Source organism: Thamnophis elegans, chromosome 6 (genome assembly GCF_009769535.1).
Source record: "Thamnophis elegans isolate rThaEle1 chromosome 6, rThaEle1.pri, whole genome shotgun sequence".
Lineage (NCBI taxonomy): Eukaryota > Metazoa > Chordata > Lepidosauria > Squamata > Colubridae > Thamnophis > Thamnophis elegans.
The window spans coordinates 64,343,781-64,364,595 of NC_045546.1; the positions used below are offsets into that span (position 1 = coordinate 64,343,781).

At 36.6% G+C, this 20,815-nt stretch overlaps 1 protein-coding gene across 1 annotated transcript in view; it reads left to right on the forward strand.

Moving 5' to 3' along the window:
• Positions 1-20,815, forward strand: part of DMD (dystrophin) — a 1,161,901-nt gene that overhangs the window by 96,373 nt on the left and 1,044,713 nt on the right. The window contains 1 exon segment of the mRNA XM_032219839.1: positions 2,608-2,726. Within this exon segment, the coding sequence (XP_032075730.1) occupies positions 2,608-2,726 (119 nt within the window).

The window sequence follows — 20,815 nt, forward strand, 5'->3', positions numbered from 1 at the left end:
TGCTCAGAATTGCTCATGCCTTACTCATACAGTATTTCCATTGAACTATTGCAATATACTAAATGTAGAACTCAAAAGCATTTGGAAGTTGTAGCTGGTCCAGAATACAGTGGCACATGACGTTTTGGCTGCATAATAACATGCCCATGTAATACCATTGCTATGGCAGCAATGATACTGGTGGATTTCCAGGTGCAATTCAAAATTGCTGATTGTCATCATTAAAACTTGCTTGCTATGGGACCATATACAGTATGAGGGACCAGTTCTCCCTAGTGATTTCTGTCTATTCCACCAGTTCTGTCAGAATGACATCTGAGTACTCCTGGTGAAATAATGTTATGTGGTGTGCTTATGTGGTAGGACCTAGGAGATGTGTCTTCTTTGTCATGGTAGTTGACCTATGGAATACTCTCCACTCCCAAATATCCCCACCAGATATCCCCACCTCTATCAGTCTTATGGAAGGCTATGAAGAGGCTTTTGTTTCATTGTAATGAAAAGTTTTGCTTTTCTATGTTTTTGCTTATTTAGCATCCAGAATATCCTTGGATATTCATTCATTCATTCATTTACTTATTCATTCATTCATAAATGTTATAGGCTATAAAATATAAAAAACACAAAAGAAATAATGAATGCACTTCCCCCCGCCCCCAACCAACAACAAGAAGAATATCCTCTATTCATTGGGAGAACAGAGTTCCAGGACTTGGCAGAATAGAAAGTTCTAATAACTTTCTGAACATCATTAGGATTGCAGCCATCCAGATTGCAACCTGTATTAAATTCCATTACTGGTATTCTCTGGAGAAAGCTGTTTCTGAAAAAAGATTATTCACTCCATTTTTCTGAAGAAAACAATGCGAATTCATCTCAAAGAAAAAGATAATAGTGCAGATTAAGTACTCATAGCTGTGCTAGCACATTGCAACTTGGACTTCAGACTTGCACTTACTTTTGTGTTGCTAATAAAACTTGGTCCAATTAAAAGTGTTATGTTCATTTCATTGATGCCCATTTACTTAGAAAATAGAGAGTTTTATTTTTAGGCCATTATCAGACTTCTTGGGCAGCTATATTTGACTCATTTGTATTTTTACCTGCACTGTGTATCAGCATTTATATCTCTGAAACTTACATTTTTCTAGTATTTTTACAGAAGATATTCTTCTACAAAAGAGTTATTAAATATAATATCTGATAAATCCTTTAATATCCTGACATGCTAGCATAAATTAATTTGATAACATTGTGTTTTATAACCTATTAGGCATTTATCATATACTGGGACTAGCAAAAAAAACAACAACAAACCTTAAAGATGAACAGATTCTCTCTCTCTTATGTATATACACATAATTTGATACCTTTAAACAAAAAAACCACCATTATATAAAAAAAAACATTCATCCTAGCCTACTTCAATAGTTTCTCATCAGTAGTCCTTGATGATGGATTTGAAAATATACCACTTAATGAAAGACCTTACTGTAGGGTCTCCTGCTTGGGTGGGGGGTTGTATTAGATAGCCTACAAGGTTCCTTCCAATTCTGTTAATCTGTTCAGCCTGCACCACTTGCCTAGCATTGTGACAATTACTGAATCAGTATAGATTCCTGGGACAAAATGAAAGTACTTTGCAGACATAGCAGCATAAACACTCTGTCAACTTCAAAATGAACCTGGCAGCAGCCATTTTCCTGTTCCTCAGTTACCACACAATGTAGGGACAGGGAAGGAGGATGGAATGCTTTGCTAGACACAACACAGAGCTTTTTCCCAAGGTCATTTCTACAGGTAGGAGATAAGGTTGAGGAGGAGTTGGTCGAACCAGCAGGGAAAAAAATGCTTTAAAAAGTGAAAAAAAGTTGGCCACACCCACCCAGTCACATGACCCACCGCCACCAAGCCATGTGGGGAAAAAAATAGATTTAACCACTGCTTGACACACACTGTTTCTTCATAGAATTTTTGTCAGTGTTGTCACATGTTTTCTATCTACATGTGCCTGGAAACAAAGAGAGAATGGACAGTATATAGCTTATATCAAGAAAAAGGAAATGCCTGAATGAAATAAAGAAGGCATACTCAGATTTCTGATCTCTGCCACTTGTACTTCTATGCCATAAGGCAAAATAAATTGAAAAAAATAATTGAAGAAGGTCTGTTGAATCTAAGATTGCTGCATTTTATTGCTCCACAGTGGACTGTTTTCTGCATCTTTAATATGATTAAAGTTCTTCATAGCCTTGAAAATTCAAATGGATTGTTCTTAGTGAAAATACAGTCACAGATTAATATAATTACTTACACTACAACAGTGTAATGAACAGTTTAAAATTTCATATTGTTTCTCTAAAATGGGATTTCTTCCTGCCTTTAAATTGTTTAAATCTAAAACATTTAATGGATAACATCTGTGTTTGTTTGATATTTAACTTTTATTAGATAATGTTGTCTGTAGAAGATGCCACTCTTGTTATCTGTAGTTCTCTTAACATTTGGGATTCAGACTCTGTGTGTGTGTGTGTGTGTGTGTGTGTGTGTGTGTGTGTGTGTGTGTGTAATTCCGAAAGTAAACTTGTGCTTTCTTCTTTTCCCCAGGCCAGATCTCTTCAATTGGGAAGATGTGGTTTATCAACAATCCGCTGTGCACAGATTAGATCATGCGTTCAATATAGCTAAACTTCACCTGGGAATTGAGAAACTCCTTGATCCTGAAGGTTTGTGCAAATAGGATTTTATGTATGTACAGATTATTTTTTTCACATAGATGATTCAAAACAAGATATATATTTTTAAATAGATTTTAGATATATTTTACACCTTCATTTTCAATGTTTAGAAAGTAAAAAAGTCAAACATCCATTCTGGAATTTTTGAGTAATACTCCAAGGTACACAAAGCTTCAGAGTCTTCAGTCATAGTTTTGATTGGGTATGAAGTCATATTGAGCAGGTTCAAAAAGTCAAACCTAATTAGAACTGTTTATAAATTAGGTCTAAGCATTATCTTAATTATATTACATTTCTATCTTCTTGTCAATTTTTAGTTAAGTATTCCAGCAAACACTAGAACATCCTTTTTTAAAAAATTTGTTTGTACAAACTTCACATCTTTGCAACACATTACATTTTTTACCTAGCTGTTGTGTCTGTTTTATCTCTACCAATAAATCCTTTTAACTATGACTTCATATATTTGTGCATTTACATTATTCCATACATTTTTCATTCTATATATAATATTCTATATGTTCTATGTATAGCAGTTTTTACTACATTTATGTCATTTTGTAAAGTATATAATATATTAAATCTTTTATAACTATGACTTTATATATTTGTGCGTTTACATTATTTCATACATTTTTTTTCAGTCTCCCTGGCATTCCACAGGGAAAAGCTGGTTCTGGGCACCTGGAGGAATGCCAGGTGTGTCCCCTCACACACACACTCCCCAGGGACTGGAGAAAAATGCTAGTGATGTATTTGTGAAACCCATCTGATGCTCCCCCTTCTCCCCCAGGCTCACTGGGAGGCAGCCAGCACTTACGGTCATAACTGAGACCAAAATTGTTGTTGTTGAGTGAAACATTTGTTAAGTGAATTTTACAACCTTTTGTGCCACAGTTACAGTGAATCTCTCCAGTTGTTAAGTGAGTCACATATGTTGTTAAGCGAATCTGGTTTCCCCATTGTCTTCGCTTGTCAGACCTCACAAAAGAGGATCACATGACGCTTGAAACCTTCGTAAAATGAGCCAGTTGACAAGGATCCCAATTTTGATCACATGACCCCAGGGTTGGTGCAATGGTTTTAAGTGTGAAAAATAGTCATAAGTCACTTTTTTAGTGCTGTTGTAATTTTGAACATTTACTAAATCAAAATGCTGAGCTTGTCGATCGAAAGGTCGGCAGTTTGGCGGTTCGAATCCCTAGTGCCATGTAACGGAGTGAGTTCCTGTTACTTGTCCCAGCTTCTACCAACCTAGCAGCTCGAAAGCACATAAACAATTCAAGTAGAAATATAGGGACCACCTTTGGTGAGAAGGTAACATTGTTCCATGCACCTTGGAAGATTTTGGAAGAAGTGCAAAGAAGAGCAACTAAGATGTTTAAAGGCCTGGAGACTAAAATATAGGAAAAACAGTTGCAAGAATTGGGAATGGCCAATCTAGAGAAACGGATGGGGGGGGGCACCTGATAGCAGTCTTCTATTATTTGAGGGGCTGCCACAGAGAAGAGGGAGTCAATCTGTTCTCCAAAGCATGATAAGAAACAATGGGTGGAAACTAATCAAGGAGAGAAGCAACCTAGAACTAAGGAGAAACTTCCTAATAGTGAGGACAATAAATCAGTGGAATAGAAGTTGCCTCCAGAAGTTGTGGGTGCTCCATCACTAGAGGCTTTCAAGAAGAGACCGGACAGCCACTTGTCTGAAATTGTATAGGATTGCTCCTGGTTGAGCAGGGGTTGGACTAGAAGACCTCCAAGGTCTCTTCCAGCTCTATTCTGATTGAGTAATTGAGGTCTCTGGTTGCTGCTATGCTGCTCCTTCCCTTCCTAGAATCTTGATTGTTTGCTGCTTCATACAGAAGTTTGTTGGCTATCAACAGGCAACTGTGTGAGATGCTTTTACAATCTTTTTGACACGGTTGTGGAGTTTTTTGAAGACAAGAATGCTTTGCTCAGTGGTGAACTCAAAGAGATCAGGCATAACATTGCTTATTTATCAGAACTATTTGCAAAGTTCAATGAAGTGAATTTGCAGTTGCAAGGAAATAAGGTCAATCTTATTAAGGCCAAATCTGTCATCTCCATGTTTATTTCAAAGTTAACTCTATTCAAGCGCAATATAGGCCATCGCAAGCTATACCAATTTTCGAGCTTGTCTGACCTAGAAGAGAAAGGTGGGATACAAGATGATGATCTTCAAGTTTTTTGTGACCATTTGGACATGCTACATAAAGATATGTCTGAGCAATATCAGGATCTTCTTTTGATGGAAATTCCAGATTGGGTGATAAATCCATTTTCAGATACTGAGGAAGATGGGGTAGTGGAGGAACATCTCATAGAGCTGCAAAATGACATTGAGCTGAAGCCAAAGTTTAAGAAATCGTACCAAGAGTTTTGGTTACAGAAAGAAAATTCTGATCGCTATCCTGCACTATGGAGAATACTTAAGAAGCTCCTTGTTGCATTTCCAATATCATATTTGATGGAACGTGGCTTCAGTGTGGTCATCTAACTTCTCTTCAAGCAAAGAAATCGACTCCAGATTACTGAATGTGGTGATTTAAGACTCCTGCTAAGTGACTTAAAACCAGACATTGGAAAACTGGTATCACTTCATCAAGCCCATCCATCACATTAAGAATTTATTGAACAGTGAAGTAGTTACTAAATTTTACTGAGTTTACTAAGTTACTAGTTACTAAGGTTCTTGATAAATGACTATCAGACTTTGAAAACCTGGTATCACTGTATCATGTTCAACAATTTTGTTGAATTAACATTAACTAAAAAGGTTTTTAAATTGGATTTTGAATAAATGTGCAATTAATTGCTACAGTTTTGAATTTTACTGTTAATATCTTCCTTCCATCGGGGAAACCGCCCAGTCATATGACCCCCCCATCCACGCCCATCAAGCCACGCCCACAGAACCGGTAGTAAAAAAATTGAATTCCACCACTGGGTGGGGGGGCACCGAGGATCAGTTTGTAGCACCAAGGGGGCGGTGGACTGAAAAATTTTGGGAACCATTGCTCTAACCAATTGTACAATAAATCCCATACGGAGTAGTATTCAGATTTGTCTTTCTCTTTTAGTTCTTTCATGAGCCTATCCATCTCTGCACATTCCAATATTTTTTTAATTACATTTTCTTCTGTTGGTATATAACTATTTTTCCAGTTTTGTGCGAATATAATTCTCACTGCCGTAACGATGTGTAAAATTAAGTATCTAATATTTTTTTCATATTTTCCTTTTATAATCCCTAACAAAAATAATTTGGGTTTTAGTGCAATTTGATGTGTAGTAATCTCCTCTAGCCAATCTTTTATTTTTTCCCAATACTTTTTCGCAGCTGTGCACGTCCACCACATATGGTAGTATGTTCCATGTTGTTTGTTGCATTTCCAGCAAATAGGTGAACACTCCGGGAACATTTTTGCAATTCTCGCTGGTGGAAGGTGCCATCTGTAGAACATTTTGTACATGTTCTCTCTATAAGCCGTTGCCGTCGTTCATTTGTAGTTTATTTCCCAATTTTTTCCCCATTCTGCCAATTCTATACTATTTTATCACCCATGTTATCATCGTTTCTTTCATAATTTCTTCTTCCATTTTAAATTTTAATAAGTAGTGATATATTTTTTAAATCAATTTTTCTTCGGTTCCCTGTAAAATTTTATCTAGCTCTTGCAGCTCCTTATAGAATCCGCCTCTTTCCCTGTCTTTTTTATACCTTGCCTATATTTGTAAATAGGGCCACCAGCCAATATCTATTCCCTCGTCTTTCAGTTCTTGCCTTGTTTTTAGCCTTTCTTGGTTGTCTAATATGTCTTTATATCTTATTATCTTGTTTATACATTCCAATACGTTCGAGTATATCAGAGCTTCCATGGTGGATAGCCAGGTTGGGATTTTATTATAATGTTTTGTTTTGATTTTTAACCATGTTTGTGGTAGAGCTTTTCTAATCAAATGTTTTTGGAAGTAGCTATGAATCTTGTCCTTCCCATTCCAAATAAAGGGGTGCCAACCCAATTCCAAATTATAACCTGTTGTTAATAATCTTCTGTTTTTTAAATTGATCCAGTCCTTTATCCAGGTGAGAGCTGCTGCTTGGTAATAAAGCTCCCAATCGGGAAGTCCGAATCCTCCTTTCTCTACTGTCTTGTAACAATTTTAATTTAATTCATGGTTTTTTCCCTGACCAAATAAACTGTGCAATTAATTTATTTAAATCTATGAAAAAAAATTCCCTAGGCTAATCAGCATCACTTGAAATAAAAATAATTTTTTGGTAGTATATTCATTTTAATGATGGCAATTCTTCCCATTAAGGATATTTGTAGTTTCCTCCAATTTTCCAGATCTTCCTTAATTTTCTGAATCGTTTTAACATAATTATCTTCTTTAATTGTTAAGCATTTACCTGTCAGCCAAATTCCTAGATACTTTACTTTTTTTGCTATTTGCATTCCCATGTTTTCCTCTAAATCTTGCTCTTGTTTTTTAGTAAAATTCTTCATAATGATCTTTGTTTTGTTCTTATTAATTTTAAGTCCCGCTACCTTACCAAATTCCTCTATTTTGGGGATTAATTTAATTCCTGATTTTAATGGATCCTCTAATATGAATACCATATCATCCAAAAATGCCTGTGATTTATATTCCTCTTTTTTAATTGTTAATCCCTTTATTTCTTGATTGTTTCTAATTTCTGTTAGTAGAACTTCCAGTGATAGTATAAATAATAAAGGTGATAATAAACAACCCTGTCTCACTTCTTTCCATATCTTAACTATTGCTGTGAGAAGAATTTTTCTTTGTTCTGTTTCTATTTCTATCATTAAAATCCTTCCTTCTTTATCTGTATTTTTTTTTGCATTTATCCATTCTTTGATGTATATTGCAATTCCTCTTTTTTATTGTGTTAATGTTGTAAATAGTTTTCCTAACTTTGGATATTCTAGAAGTTTGTTATATTGGTTTTTAATATGTACCTGTTGAAGGTATACTATGTCCATATTCATTTTTTGTAATCTAGTCAAACTTTGCCTTCTCTTTTCAGGTGAGTTTAATCCATTTATATTTAGTGAGAGTAACTTAATTTCTTGTTCTATTGTGTTATTTGTGTGCCGCCCTAAGTTTCCTTGCGTTTGTCTCTATTCCTATTTTACTACCTTCTTGTTCTATTTGTTCTCTTTCTGTCTTCTTCTTTGTTCTCTTTCTTCCTCCCTGTTTTCAACAGACTGTTCTTCTTGACTTCTACTCTCTGGTGCCTCTTTACTTTCGTGTTCTTCCTCAGCGGTGAAATGATGTTCAAAGAACTCATGTGCTTTCTCGACTGTGTCTATTTTATATCTTTTATCCTGCCAGGTAATCATCACTCTCTCTGGTGTGAGCCATCTGAACATTACATTGTACCTTATTAGTTGTTGTGTAAGGAACTGATATTGCCTTCTCTGGTCTCTCACTATTTTCAGGATTTGTCTCAGGATTTGTATCTCTCTTTCTTTATATGTTATTTGTTTTTCTCTCACTTTCTTATATACTTCATCTCTTACTGATTTTCTAGCAAAGTGTACGTGGATTTCTTTTGGGAGCCTGTGTCTTCTGGCATAATTTGTGTGGATTCAATACACTTGTCTATGTCCCTTCTTGTTTCTTGTTTGTTGTTTTGTAATATGTTCGCAACAATCTTTGTGATTGTTTCCCCTAAATCCTCCTCCTTTTCTTCTATTATATTTTGAAAGCGCAGAAAGAGGCCAGTTTTTTCCAGTTCCAGAAACACTATTTTCCCCCTAATTGTTTTAGTGTAGTCAGCTTCTCATCTACCATCTCTATTCTCTTCTCCATTTTTTCTATGTTTGTTTCTACTTTTTGAATTTTTTGTTCATTTTTTGTAATTTCACTTTGCATTTTCCCTATTCTATCATCTATTCTTCTAATCTCACTCTTCATTTCTCCCATTTCTAGTTTAATTTCTTCATGATTTCTCCTAGTTTTTTTGTGATTTTTTGTAATTGTTTCTTGTGTTTTTGTAATTGTTTCCTGTGTTTTCAGCATTGTTTCTTTTTCACTTTTTTATTTAAAAGTTTTAATAAATTTTACAATTGTATTCCCTTCCCCTTCCCTCCCTCCACCCCAATCCCACCTCCCCTCCCACCCTCCCACCCCAACCTCCCAGAGCAAAATACGGGGTATAACATTTAACAATCATACACTAAAATAAACTAACTTTAGCATCGTACCTTCACTTATACTTTAACTCCCCTTTTGTAAAAATAACTTTAGATGAGTTGTAACATTCCTTGTTCATTCATTCATAAGATAACTGAAATTTCTTAGTCCCATATTTATTTTTGAATTGAATTGAATTGGATTTAATAAATTTATAGGCCGCCCAATCCCGAAGGACTCCGGGCGGCTTACAGAAAGACAAACTTCAAAAAAAAGAATTAAAAACAGAGGAAACAGTTTAAAAACCACATCATACATCCACTCTGGTTGGGGCTGGACCTCAGTCATGAGGTCAACAGCCCCAGGCCTGCCGGAAAAGCCAGGTTTTGATAGCCTTTTGGAAGGCCATGAGAGTGGATAGGGTCCGGATCTCTGGGGGTAGTTCATTCCATAGGGTCGGAGCGGCTACAGAGAAGGCCCTCCCCCCGGGGAGCCGCCAGCCAACATTGTCTGGCTGATGGCACCTGGAGAAGGCCCACCCTGTGCGATCTTATCGGCCGTTGGGAGGTATGCGACAGAAGACAGTCTCGCAGATATCCAGGTTCTAGGCCATGTAGGGCTTTAAAGGTAATAACCAGCACCTTGAATCGCGTTCGGAGACCGATAGGAAGCCAGTGCAGCTCGCGGAGGATAGGTGTAACGTGGGTGTATCTTGGTACACCCAGTATCGCTCGCGCGGCTGCATTCTGGACTAATTGTAGTCTCCGAACACTTTTCAGGGGCAGCCCCATGTAGAGCGCATTACTGTAGTCAAGTCTTGAAGTGTTGAGGGCATGAATGACTGTTTGAAGTGCCTCCCGATCCAAATAGGGCCGCAACTGGTGCACCAGGCGAACCTGGGCAAAGGCCCCCCTGGTCACAGCCAACAGGTGATGTTCTAATGTCAGCTGCAGGTCCAGGAGGACTCCCAAGTTGAGGACCCTCTCTGAGGGGTGTAAATTTTCACCCCCCCAGGCTTAGGGATGGACTATCTGGGCTGTCCTTGGGGGGCAACATCCACAGCCACTCGGTCTTGTCAGGATTGAGTGCAAGTTTGTTCACTCCCATCCAGACCCTGACAGCTTCCAGGCACTGGCACATCATTTTGAATATAATCTTCTCCATTCCAGCTTATATTTCTCATCTGAATGGTCCTTCAAGTATGCTGATATTTTAGCCATTTCTGCTAAGTTTGTTACTTTTAAAGTCCATTCTTGAATAGTAGGCAATTCTTCCTTCTTCCAGTACTGCACCACCAACAATCTTGCTGCCGTTGTTAAGTTCAGAATCAAATTAGTTGCTATAGCTGTACAATCTGTAATTATACCTAACAAGAATAACTGAGGAGCAAACTTTATCCTTTTTTAAAAATATTTTGAATAATCCACCATATATTTATCCAAAATGCTTTGACTTTTTTACAAGTTCACCATATATGATAACACGTAGCATCAGCACAATCACATCTCCAGCATTTAGATACATATAAGCTAATTTTTTGGGATCTAAATGCCATCTATAAAACATCTTATAAAAATTCTCTCTCAAGTTTTGAGCTTGCGTAAATTTTACATTTCTTACCCAAATCTTTTCCCATGTTTCCATCATTATTGGTTCTTCAAAGTTTTGTGCCCATTTTATCATAGTCTTTAACTAGCTCTGTTTCAGAATCTGTTTCTATCAATATATTATATAATCTTTTTATATGCATTTGAGGGTCCCTAATTTGTGTTACCAAATTATCCTCATTTTGCATAATACCATTTTTCTGGTCTTTTTTCCATCTAGCCTGTAACTGTCCATACTGAAACCAGGTTTGGATTACCCTTTCCTCTTTTAGTGCATTCAAATGCTTTAACCGTGGTACACCTCTTTCTATATTAAGAAGCTCTCTGTGGTTACATCCTGTTTTTGTTATATGCTTATATTCTCTATTGCGTGCCTGGGTACTGCCCACATCGGTATCTTATCATTTAATTTATATTGATATTTTTTCCAGACACGCAATAGAGCATTCCTTAAAATATGGCTTTTAAAAATCTTGTCCACCTTCTTATTATATATTAAATAAGCATGCCAACCATATACCAAATCATATCCCTCAATATTCAATGTTATATCCTCAGTTAAATTGATCCAATCACTAATTGTTGATAAAACTACTGCTTCATAGTATAATTTTAAGTTGGGCATTTTCAAACCTCCTCTTTCACATATGTCTTGCATTATTTTAAGTTTTATTCTCGGTTTCTTCCCTGCCCCAAAAATTTATTAATACATTTCTGCCATTCTTCCAAATTTGCATCTTTTTTGAGTATTGGGATTATTTGAAAAAGAAATAGAAACTTAGGCAAAACATTCATTTTTACTGCTGCTATCCTTCCCAGCAAAGAGAATTGTAATTTTTCCCATTTGTTCATCTCTATCTGTATTTTGTGCCATAATGGTTCATAATTATACTTATATAATTTCCCATTTGAAGTTGTGATATAAACTCCTAAATATTTAATCTTTTTTACTATCTCGCATCCTGTTACTCTTTCTAGTTCTTCTCTTTGATTTGTAGTCATATTTTTAACTATCATCTTGGTTTTCCCTAGATTTATTTTAAACCCAGATACTTAACCATATTGATTGATTATATTCATTAAGCCTATAACTGATTTCCTCAGTTGGGTTAAAGTTACAACCAAGTCATCCGGAAATGCTCATACTCTGTATTCGTAATGCCTAATCTTAATTCCCTGTAAATCATCTGACCCACATATGTTATTCAGCAATAACTCCAAGGTTAAGATAAACAATAATGAAGATAGAGGGCACCCCTGTCTTATTCCTTTTTCAATTTTAAAGGATTCTGTTAGACTACCATTAACTATAATTTGTGCTGTTTGTTTCTGATATATTGCCTTGATAGATTGTGTAAAGTACTCTCCAAGCTACATCTTTTGTATTATTTTCATTAGAAATTGCCAATTCACTCGATCAAATGCTTTCTCCGCATCCAAGAATATAAGTGCTGCGGGGACTTGGTTATTCTTCCCCAAATACTCCAATATATTAACAATTTGTCTTACATTACTTTTCATTTGTCTCCCATGTATGAAACCAGATTGATCATTGTGAATCATTCTTTGTATAACTAACATCAACCTATTTGCTAATATTTTGGCAAAAAAATTATAATCTGTATTAAGTAGTGATAGAGGCCTGTAATTTTTGGGCTGACTGTGATCTTGATCTTCTTTCAGAATCAGGGAAATAAAGGCTGTTCTCCAAGATGGTAGTACCCTTCCTTCCAGTTGAATTTTATTAAATAGTTACTTAAGAGATTCTACCATTTCTAATTGTAAGTTTTTATAATAAGGCACTGTCAATCCATCCGTACCAGGGGCCAACTTTTAACTGCTTAATTACCAGGAGAATTTCCTCCATAGTTATCGGTTGGTTCAGTCTCTCCCTTTGCTCACCTGTAATTATAGGAATTTTCTCTTTCTCCAAGTGTCTATCTATGTCTAAGCCTTGTATTTTATCACCAGCGTACAATCTTGTATAAAATTCTAAAAAGGCCTTTTTAATCATATCCTGTTGCTAGGCTTCTTTACCTTTGTATTCTATTTTCTCTATAGTATGAGATTTTTGTTTTTTCCTTAACATATATGCTAACCATCTGCCTAGTTTATTTGCATTGCAAAAAGTATTATGTTTAGCATATAACAGGTTAGTTGCTATTTGGTCTGACATCAACATGTAAAATTGCGCTGGTAATAAAGTAATTGCCTCTTTTGTCTTCATATCATCTGGATTAGATATTAGCCCCTGCTCTTTCTTTTTTATCTCTTCTTCTAATTCCCTTCATTTTTCCCCCTGTCTACGTCTATATAGGTTATTTAAGTTTATTAAAACTCCTCTCATATACGCTTTACTTGCATCCCAAACCATTTCCATAGATGTTCCCTTATCCATGTTAAAAAGAAAATATTCTTTCAACAGTTTTTTGCATTCATTGACATTACTTGTGTATCTAAATAAATTTTCATTTAACCTCCAAGACCTCCTGGATCCCTCTCCATATTCCAGTTCCATCCAAACCAGGTTATGATCTGTTAAAGTTCTCGGGCATATCTTCGTCTTCTTCACCCTAGAAAGAAAATCATTTGTAATTAATATAAAATCAATCCTAGGGAAGGATTGATGCCTATCAGAAAAGAATTTAAAATCCTGTTCTTTAACATTCCATTCTCGCCAAATGTCTCTTAATTCCATATCATCCATCATATCAAAGAAAGATTTAGGTAATCTTGCTCGTGATTGAATATTTTGCAAAAGTCCCTTCTTGTCTTTCTTGGTATCCAATACTCCGTTCCAGTCACCCAATAATATACATGATCTATAATCCCATTGTGTTAACTTAATGTGGAGCAATTTATAAAAATTTTCTTGTTGTTGATTGGGGGCATATACTCCCATTAAGAGTGTTTTCTTTCCTTCTATTAATAATTCAATTGCAATGTATCTTCCTTGAGGATCTGCTTCAATTAATTCAGCCTTTAAATCCTTTCTTAAGTATATAACTATACCATTTTTTTTTCTCCAGAGCAGATGCCACGAAATGTTGTCCCAATCTTGCCCCAATCTTGCATTCATCAAATATTTCTGGTCATTTGTTCTAATATGTGTTTCTTGCAAGCAAATTACATCATTTTTGAATTGTTTCAAATAGCGAAATATTTTTTTCCTTTTTTATGGTGAGTTTAAACCATTAACGTTTCAGGTTAAAAATTTAATTGTCATCTTCAGCTCCCTGAAGCTTTTTAAGAGCCACCTGGAAATCCTGGAATTTCATCTTCGGTCTAGCTCCCTTCACAGCTTCTGTATTTGTGTTTGTAGTTGCTTGGATTGTTGTCTGAGCTTGTGGCATGTTTAATTCTTGTTCCTTATGTTTGGTAGCCACTCAAGTTTTTCTTTGCTCCATAATTCCTTCTGTCTCCTCAAGGAGGTTCAGGGCTTTAGCAGCATCCACTTGTGCCTGGATTTCTTCCTGTCTGGCCTCTCCTGCTTCTTTTCTTCCTCTAAATCCTGGAGATGGAGGGTATCCAGCCTTTAATACATTGCTGTAAAAATCTCTAGCCTTCCAAACTGAATTAAGACGATATCTTTCTCCTGAGTAGTTCACCACCAATCCGGCTAGGACCTCCCATCTGAACTGTATCTGGCGATTTCTGAGTTCATCCACTAAAAATGCATAATCCTTTCTAGATCTCAACATTTTAGGTGGAATTTCCTTCAATACCATCACCTCCTGACCTGCAACCTACAATTTGGTTTTATAGGTCGCTTGTAATATCACATTCCTTGTATTCCTGGTGACAAAATAGATTACAATATCTCTTGGTAGTTGTCTCTGTCTGGCAATCCATGAATTAAAGCAATACATTTTATCGCTCTGCCAATCATATTCAGCCCTGGGTTCACCAATTAATTGATCAAAGGCTTCTGCAAAAATCTCTTTCAAATTTTCTTGGTTATTTTCTTTCAGACCTCTTATTCTCAAAGCAAATTCCATTGCTCTATATTGTATCACTGTGATTTTTGTCTCTGACTTTTCAATCTTGCTTTGAGCATCATCAACTTTACTCTCTAAATTCACATTGGACTGATTAATTTCTTCCACCCTATCCTCCAATGAGATTACATAACTGAGCAAACCCTTAAATGCATCCACTATGTCTTCTCCTATTTGCTGATTGCGAGTTTGGATTAAGTCCTTGATTTCAGACATCTCATCAGACACATCTTTAAAGGCAGTTGTGATTTTTCCTTCAAGAACAGAGGCCTGTTCCTTTAAGGCGCCCTGCAGAGCTTCAAGTGTTAAAGCTTCTGCGCGGGGGAGGTAATAAAGATTGCAATTTGTGTGTCTGGGCTGGAGAGCTGCCAGTGCTCTTAGAAGCAGTTAATTTGACTTGCTTTGAAGCCATTTCAACTATTCAAATCACACTTTTCTACAGCCGAATAGTTAAGTCCAAAAAGTCCACTAAGTCCCCAGATTTGTTAAATCTTATAGCTTGTTAGTGAGCCAATGCTGTTTTGTTAATCTTGAACTCTTGGTTCTTTTAACAACGTCAGCAAACACTTAACAGATAATTGCTTGTTAAGTTTCACTTTAACCACACCCTTTGATGTTCAGGCATCATTTTCCCTTCTATACCATTAATCTTCACAGAAGGAGATTATCCTCAAACAGAGTTAAGGTTTGTACTTGCAATTGTAAACGCTCCTGTCTTTGCTCTGCCTGCTTCTTATTCAAATGCAGATTAAAACGTTGATTGCAGGGATTTGTTCTGCAAATGCAGATGCGTCACCGAGAGCACAGTATTGTTGGGCTACAGGGGGGCTCTCACCTTCCAAGCCCCAGAATTACTCCTGGGGATTTAAGGGTGCTCTACCCTCGCTCGGCAGCTCTTCTCCCCCTCTTTTCCCGAGGGGAGAGTTTTCAAACTGCTAGTCAGCTGATTTATGCTGTTCTAGCAGCTTAATGTGATCTCGGGGCTGGAACGTCCCAGAGGAACGTCCATCAGAGCCTACGGTGCCACCTGAAGCAGCATTGTTTCTTGTATCACTGCTAATGCAACTTGCATACACTGAAGGTTCGTTGTTGAGCTTGCTTTCTCTATATCCAGTGTGCTCTCAATTTTGCGCTGATTTGAGAGTGATGTTGCTGATGTTGGATTGGATGCTGCCTTTCTATTCATTTTACTAATTGTTGTACTTGTCATTTTTGATTTTAATTTCCTTACAATTTTTCCCACAATAACATATACTTCTCTCTGCCCAGTGCTTGTTTCTATTCTCTTATACCAGCTACTTCAATCTTTGAACTTTCTCTCTTCCATGCACATTTCAATTCAATTCAATATCATTCAGTCCTGCAATCTAACAACTTAATTTCTATATATTTGGGTTAGTATGGAAGTCAATCCACACAATATTCATGCAATATTGAATATATTTAAACTAACACATTCTTAATTTGATTCTGTATGCAACTTTATATCATCTCTTCAATAATTTCAAACTAACATCCCCCACTTCAACACTATATTACTATTTTTTTACTATTCCCTATGTATACAATATGTTTAGGCTAATAAATCCTTAATTTTAATTCTTATATAATATTATGTCATCTATTTATAACATTGATAATTTCAAAGTATCACCAATAGTTCACCAATAGTTCATAACAATATTTTATCTCATCACAGTTCAGTTTATATTTATATTTCTTCTTTCAATGTTGTCCCATTTTTTAAATCCGATTTCAGAGATCACAAAAAAAAAATCCAGATTGCATCAGCAATATTATATACTGTTATTAATTCTTATTTCTTTCTCCATTAGATGGCGGTGTTACTCTTCTTTCGTATAGGGTTTTTCTTTTTCCTTCAAAAAGTCCGATATTTACTTTCTATATTTCACTTTCTCTCCAGTATTTCAAATAGTTCTCTCCTCTTCTTCACAATTGTCACCGATTTCTCTGGCTCCAATTTCTGTTTATTGTCCAAATCTCTCCTTATTTAGTTCTGTTCTCAAGTCACTCCAAACCTTCTATTGCTATAGGAAATTGCTTGCTTTCCCTTTTCTTGTAGCTGCTGATATTAAGCTGTATCCAGCTCATTTCAAAGTTTTGAAATTCTAGCTCAATGAGTCTTTAATAGAATTTATTGCATTTTAGTTGTTTTAAATATTCTCACCAATGCTGCTGTGTTGCTCTTTTCTCTCCCTCATGTGTGGTAGTCACCACCCAAAATTGGCCATGGATGCCGATTTCTTCAACAGTGATTTCAAGGGGTTTTCCCCTCATCCGATAGGGAAGTTGCTTGCTTCCTCCTTTGGCGCCCAGGCTTCCCCTCTCTCCTGTTGATCCCTCCAGGTTCAACTCATCCTTTTTCAGGATCTTCACAACAGAAACTCAAGCAAAGCTAGTAGAGTTATAATTTCTTTGCCCTCATGTCACCACAGGAAGTCAACACTAGAACATAGCAATAGCAATAGCAATAGCAGTTCGACTTATATACTGCTTCATAGGGCTTTCAGCCCTCTCTAAGCGGTTTACAGAGTCAGCATATTGCCCCACACTCTGGGTCCTCATTTTACCCACCTTGGAAGGATGGAAGGCTGAGTCAACCCTGAGCCGGTGAGATTTGAACCGCCAAACTGCAGTTAGCAGTCAACTGAAGTGGCCTGCAGTACTGCACTCTAACCACTGCGCCACCTCAGCTCATCCTATTAAGCCCCATGTAAACTGCTGATAGGATTAATTGAATTTTCATAGCACAAGGTGTTTTTCAAACTAAATAGATAAAAAAAATTTTTGCTGGTTTTTAAATATTTGTCTCTTCTTTTTATATAAATAATGCAAATGGCATTAACACAGAAGAAATTTAAATTTATCCGTTGATTTATCAGTCAATATACTGTAAATAAAAACCCTTTATGTTCCTTTGGTGGTGGTTGTGGGGGAATCAACTGAGCATACCCTTGGCAAAAATGTATTCATCACTGTTGTCAATCCCACAACTCACCTGCACTGTCTGACAAAATAGTCCCTTTTATATCTGTGGAGATTCTCAGTCAACCAAGTCATGGTTGTCCCAAAGGTGCTATTTTCAAAAGGCAATTGGATTTTCTGGTTAAAAGCAATATAATAACTATTATGTTACAATTCTTTGAATATCATACACTGGTTCAATAGAAATTATTCCCAGATTGAAAGAGTAATTATTCTCAAATTAAAAGAATATTTAAAAATTATTTAACTTTTTTGTCAGAAGAGCACAGAAAAATGTTCTTCAATTTAAAAGAACTTGTGTCAGGATTCCAAGTAATACACCCATAGCAAGAAAAACTCTGAGTCAGGTAGGTTCCTTAAAGAACAGTTTTATTGGGTGTATCATATTGGCACAATTCTGGTGAAAACCAACTCTGAAGGTTCCCAGGGTTTTCACCTAATTAAAAGTAAAAGTTTTTCCTCTTCCTCAAACAATCAATCACATGGTCCAATCATGTTGACGTCTGGTTGCCTGGTAATGTCACTCATCCCTCTGACCAGGTGTGAGAATGTCCTTGGTTCCCAAGAGAAAGTATTTTGTTAACCCCAGCTATCTCTAGTCCCTCTCTATCCCTCAGCTCCAGTGAGGCAACACTGAAGCCTCAAAATGGCTTCAATCAGGTCAGCTTCAGGGTTGACAATTTGCCTGAGTTAATTTTGTTCAATTCTGTAAAAACTTGGATTTCTGAAGTTGTCAGTAATTTTAAAATCGTATACAGTACAGTTAATTAAATTGTTAAGATTAGCCTTCAGGAATTTCGTAGATGTGAATGCAGTAATTAATCCTTAATATTATTTTTCCTTAAGGCAGATGAACTAATCTTCACAATGTTGTAAAGAGCTTCAGCTTCAGTTCCAGAAGGATTTCGGAAGCAAGTGGGGACATATACATAGCATTTCTCTGCTGCTTTTTAAAGTAGCTTTGCCCATGCACCTACCTACCACCCATTTTTTTTTGGGGGGGGCAGTTACTTGGCACTAAAGAAAATGCTAGGTATAGATTACTAGATGAATACCCATGCTCCACTATGAAACTATATGATTGGGCTTGATAAATCAACACTTAGAGCTTGAAAATTAATGAGTAGTTACAATCATCCTCTACTCCCCCCTTCTCTCATCAGGCTTGTCCCTCAGAACCTCTCCTATCTCATCCCCTTCTCTCCTTCAGGCTTGCCCCACAGAGGCCTCTCTTATCTTATCCCCTCCTCTCCCTCAGACTCCTCTCCAAACTCTCAGCCAGCAGGTCACGTGCTGCCCACACCCAAGTGACAGTTGGAACAGAGTTATTTTCAGCTTGGGAGGGGGAGTAGAACATCTAACTCCTTAGCATAAGTGTGTGTTGATAATAATATAAGAAATATTAATGATCATTAATCATTAAATATTAATGATCATTAATGATCATATATATATATGACAGACAGACAGAGTAGCAGTGTGTTATTCATTGCATTTTATTAACCATTGTCATTAAATCCAATACACATATTCTAAATTTAAGCCTAAATTGTTGAAATATAATCTATATAAGATTTTCAATTTAGGTAACTAATTAAATTTAATTTCTTCCTTAGACATTCTAAATGTTTGACATTTGTTCTTAATGAAGTGAGACAATGTTAGACAACTTCTTCTCAATCAATTATTACTGTTAAATGATAATGGTCATCATATAAGATATTACAACTTGGAATAAGAGGAATAATTGGGCTAAAATGCATCAAATTAAAAAAAACTAGGGAGGGAAGAGAGACTGCTAACAAAGGGGGGAAATGTAATCTGGAAGAAAGTGCTCAGACTTTATTGATGAAGGAAATTCATAAATACAAAATATCTTTATTTAAAAATCAATATATTCTGATAAAAATGTGTATCAGAAAATTTGAATTGATATTTAGAGACCTGTCATTCTCCATTGTAATGTAACAAGTTTCTTGGTTGACTTTGGTGGCTTTTGCCAAACCTGGAAAATAACAGTTCTGGTTTTCCAAGAAACTCATCAAAACTGATACCTCACTGATACCTCACTTGCAGCAACCTCTCTGAATTAGGAATTCTTAGGTGCTTTGGACTGCTATGTCATCCATTTTTCAATTTTGGCCAGTCTAACCTGAAATGAAGCATTGGGCTTGGCTGGTGAAGTAGAGAACAAGGGTCAGGCAGAGCTAGATAAAATAATAAACTAATCTACTAGAGCTAATTAACTCTTCAACTACCTTGCCATGCTTTCCTTTAACTCTGGAGCCAGCAGGAAATAATTTACTTGCCCTTCCACAGTGCAGACTGATTGTGCACCTGGAATTTATAACAATAACAACTAAATGCCTAGTATTTTCAATTGAAGCAATTACTTTACAGAATGGATAGCCAAACCTGTTATTTCTCTTTATTATTTGTAATAATAATATAACCTCCCCAATAAGACACTACCTTGATGTGGTTGTGGGGTGTGTATTCTCTGAGGAAGATGAGAGCTATGCCAGGCATTCAACTATGCTGGACAGGTTTCATCAATGGAACTAGATGATTTTACAAAATTTTACAATTTTACATTTTTTTAAATGTTATTATTAATCCTAATTGGGTTTGTTTGGGATATTCTATTTAATTCTATTTAATTTTTTTTAACTTTTGTAATATGTGTTTTTTTAATGTTGTACGCCATCCTGAGTCCTTGGGAGAAGGGCGGCATATAAATCCAATAAACCAAACCAAACCAATTCTTGGATTCTCTGGACAGCACCCAACTCCATGGGCTCCTCCCAGTCCACTGCAGTCTCTTGCTGAACTGGCATGCTGGTGGTCTCCTGGAATACACGGCGAGGCCTTCGCCTCTGCAGCCGGGTGTCTATCCGGAGGCACAGGTGGACCAATGCGTCGAACGTTGGTGGCCTATCTACCCTCGCCAGTTCATCTTGCAAGGCCTCAGACAATCCATCTTGGAACGTGCCCATTAGAGCTGGTTCATTCCATGTGGAATCCTGGCTACGTAGCCTGAATTCAGACACATAGTCCTGCAATGACCCAGTCCCCTGCTGCAGTGATTTCAAACGTCTGGCAGCTGTTTCCCCTTTGATCGGATCTTCCAACATCCATCTGAAATATTGGCAGAAGCCCTGGAAGTCATCCAATAAAGGGCTCTACTGAACTAACAAGGGGGTAGCCCACTGGGCCGCTGTGCCTGAGAGCAAACTAATCATGAATCCCACCTTCGTCCGGTCAGTGGGAAAGTCCTCCGC